Below are 3,526 nucleotides of genomic sequence, written 5' to 3' on the forward strand. Positions count from 1 at the left end.
TAACCACCAGCCACCCCCAATGAATATAGCAATACGTAATATATTCATATCAATAATATTACTTCAGGGGCACTGACCTGCCAAGTCTCTCCTCCCGATGCCTACCAGTCCCTCAAACAATCCTTTAATTGGGTTTTCTCCCGACATTACCACTCCGTGCAGCCAAACGAGTAACATTCTGTGCCCGTGGTCCCGGTAGCTTTTGTTTCCTGGTGGGAAAAACACATTCATGAGAAGTGCAGCGGAATAAGGTGACCTGCAAAATTCTAGTATAGTTTACAGAGAGGCAAGACTCCTATTACTCCTCCTCCTACTACTACTGTTACTATTACTCCTCCTCCTCCTACTACTGCTACTATTACTCCTCCTCCTACTACTACTGCTACTATTACTCCTCCTCCTACTACTACTGCTACTATTACTCCTCCTCCTACTACTACTGCTACTATTACTCCTCCTCCTACTACTACTGCTACTATTACTCCTCCTCCTACTACTACTGCTACTATTACTCCTCCTCCTACTACTGCTACTATTACTCCTCCTCCTCCTCCTACTACTACTACTACTACTATTACTATTCCTCCTCCTACTACTATTACTATTCCTCCTCCTCCTCCTCCTACTACTACCATTACTCTTCCTCCTCCTCCTCCTCCTACTATTACTATTACTCTTCCTCCTCCTCCTCCTACTACTATTACTATTACTCTTCCTCCTCCTACTACTATTACTCTTCCGCCTCCTACTACTATTACTATTACTCTTCCTCCTCCTCCTACTACTATTACTATTACTCTTCCTCCTCCTCCTACTACTATTACTATTACTCTTCCTCCTCCTCCTACTACTATTACTATTACTCTTCCTCCTCCTCCTCCTACTACTATTGCTACTCCTCCTACTATTACTATTACTCTTCCTCCTCCTACTACTACTACTCCTACTATTACTCTTCCTCCTCCTCCTCCTCCTCCTACTATTACTCTTCCTCCTCCTCCTCTTACTACTATTATTATTGCTACTCCTCCTCCTACTACCATTACTATTCCTCCTCCTACTACCATTACTATTCCTCCTCCTACTACTCTTCCTCCTCCTATTACTCTTCCTCCTCCTATTACTCTTCCTCCTCCTATTACTCTTCCTCCTCCTATTACTCTTCCTCCTCCTATTACTCTTCCTCCTCCTACTACTATTTCTATTCCTCCTCCTACTACAACTATTACTCCTCCTCCTCCTATTACTATTCCTCCTCCTCTTCCTATTACTATAATGCCGCGTACACACGACCGGACTTTTCAACATCAAAGGTCCGACAGAACAATTCCAGCAGACCATTTTATCGTGTGTGGGCTGCAGCAGACTTTTGATTTGCAAAAATCCAACAGACTTTAGAAATGGAACATGTTTCAATTTTTTCCGCCGGAACTCCGCTGGACCCAGTTCCTACTGAGAAATCTGTTTGTGTGTATGCTATTCTGGATGGACAAAAACCGACACTAGGGCAGCTATTGGCTACTGGCTATGAACTTCCTTATTCTAGTCTGGTCGTACGTCATCACGTTCGAATCCGTCGGACTTTGGTGTGATTGTGTGTGGCCAAGTCCGTTCATTTGGAAAGTCCGTCAGAACTCCGTTAGAACTCCGCCGAAAGTCCGTCGGACCTAGTCCCTCAAAATGTCCGGTCAAGTGTACGCGGCATTACTATTCCTCCCCCTCCTCCTCCTATTACTATTCCTCCTCCTCCTCCTATTACTATTCCTCCTCCTCCTCCTATTACTATTACTATTCCTCCTCCTCCTCCTCCTATTACTATTCCTCCTCCTCCTCCTCCTATTACTATTCCTCCTCCTCCTCCTCCTATTACTATTCCTCCTTCTCCTCCTATTACTATTACTATTCCTCCTCCTCCTCCTCCTATTACTATTACTATTCCTCCTCCTCCTATTACTATTACTATTCCTCCTCCTCCTCCTCCTCCTATTACTATTCTTCCTCCTCCTCCTCCTCCTATTACTATTCTTCCTCCTCCTCCTATTACTATTCTTCCTCCTCCTCCTCCTCCTATTACTATTACTATTCCTCCTCCTCCTCCTCCTATTACTATTACTATTCCTCCTCCTCCTCCTATTACTATTACTATTCCTCCTCCTCCTCCTATTACTATTACTATTCCTCCTCCTCCTATTACTATTACTATTCCTCCTCCTCCTATTACTATTCCTCCTCCTCCTCCTCCTATTACTATTCTTCCTCCTCCTCCTCCTCCTATTACTATTCTTCCTCCTCCTCCTCCTCCTATTAATATTCTTCCTCCTCCTCCTATTACTATTCTTACTCCTCCTCCTCCTCCTATTACTATTACTATTCCTCCTCCTCCTCCTCCTATTACTATTCCTCCTCCTCCTCCTCCTCCTCCTCCTATTACTATTCTTCCTCCTCCTCCTATTACTATTCTTCCTCCTCCTCCTCCTCCTATTACTATTACTATTCTTCCTCCTCCTCCTCCTCCTATTACTATTACTATTCTTCCTCCTCCTCCTCCTCCTATTACTATTACTATTCTTCCTCCTCCTCCTCCTCCTATTACTATTACTATTCCTCCTCCTCCTCCTCCTCCTATTACTATTCCTCCTCCTATTACTATTCCTCCTCCTCCTATTACTATTCCTCCTCCTCCTATTACTATTCCTCCTCCTCCTCCTATTACTATTCCTCCTCCTCCTCCTATTACTATTCCTCCTCCTCCTCCTATTACTATTCCTCCTCCCTCCTCCTATTACTATTCCTCCTCCTCCTCCTCCTCCTATTACTATTCCTCCTCCTCCTCCTATTACTATTCCTCCTCCTCCTCCTCCTCCTATTACTATTCCTCCTCCTCCTCCTCCTCCTATTACTATTCCTCCTCCTCCTCCTCCTATTACTATTCCTCCTCCTCCTCCTCCTATTACTATTCCTCCTCCTCCTCCTCCTATTCCTCCTCCTCCTACTATTCCTCCTCCTCCTCCTCCTATTCCTCCTCCTCCTACTATTCCTCCTCCTCCTACTATTCCTCCTCCTCCTACTATTCCTCCTCCTCCTACTATTCCTCCTCTCCTACTATTCCTCCTCCTCCTACTATTCCTCCTCCTCCTATTACTATTCCTCCTCCTCCTCCTCCTATTCTCCTCCTCCTACTATTCCTCCTCCTCCTACTATTCCTCCTCCTCCTACTATTCCTCCTCCTCCTACTATTCCTCCTCCTACTCCTATTCCTCCTCCTCCTCCTATTCCTCCTCCTACTACTATTCCTCCTCCTACTACTATTCCTCCTCCTACTACTATTCCTCCTCCTACTACTATTCCTCCTCCTACTATTCCTCCTCCTACTATTCCTCCTCCTACTATTCCTCCTACAGTTGCAGGCATCCTCCCGGTACAACTTGGGGGATGAGGGCACTTCTGTAAGGATTAATTCACCCGGCCCCAGACAGCAATTAGAAATGACATAATCAAGTGCATACAATTCATAAAAAGGTCATAA

General features: G+C 45.0%; 1 protein-coding gene across 1 annotated transcript in view; it reads right to left on the reverse strand.

Moving 5' to 3' along the window:
• The window catches only part of LOC143963426 (uncharacterized), a gene marked incomplete in the record, with an annotated part of 86,618 nt that overhangs the window by 10,569 nt on the left and 72,523 nt on the right, over window positions 1–3,526 (reverse strand). Inside the window, 1 exon segment of the mRNA XM_077473057.1 lies at window positions 78–209. Within this exon segment, the coding sequence (XP_077329183.1) occupies window positions 78–209 (132 nt within the window).

This window comes from Lithobates pipiens, unplaced genomic scaffold (assembly GCF_037356315.1).
Source record: "Lithobates pipiens isolate NorthernLeopardFrog02 unplaced genomic scaffold, aLitPip1_a1.2 Scaffold_8, whole genome shotgun sequence".
NCBI lineage: Eukaryota > Metazoa > Chordata > Amphibia > Anura > Ranidae > Lithobates > Lithobates pipiens.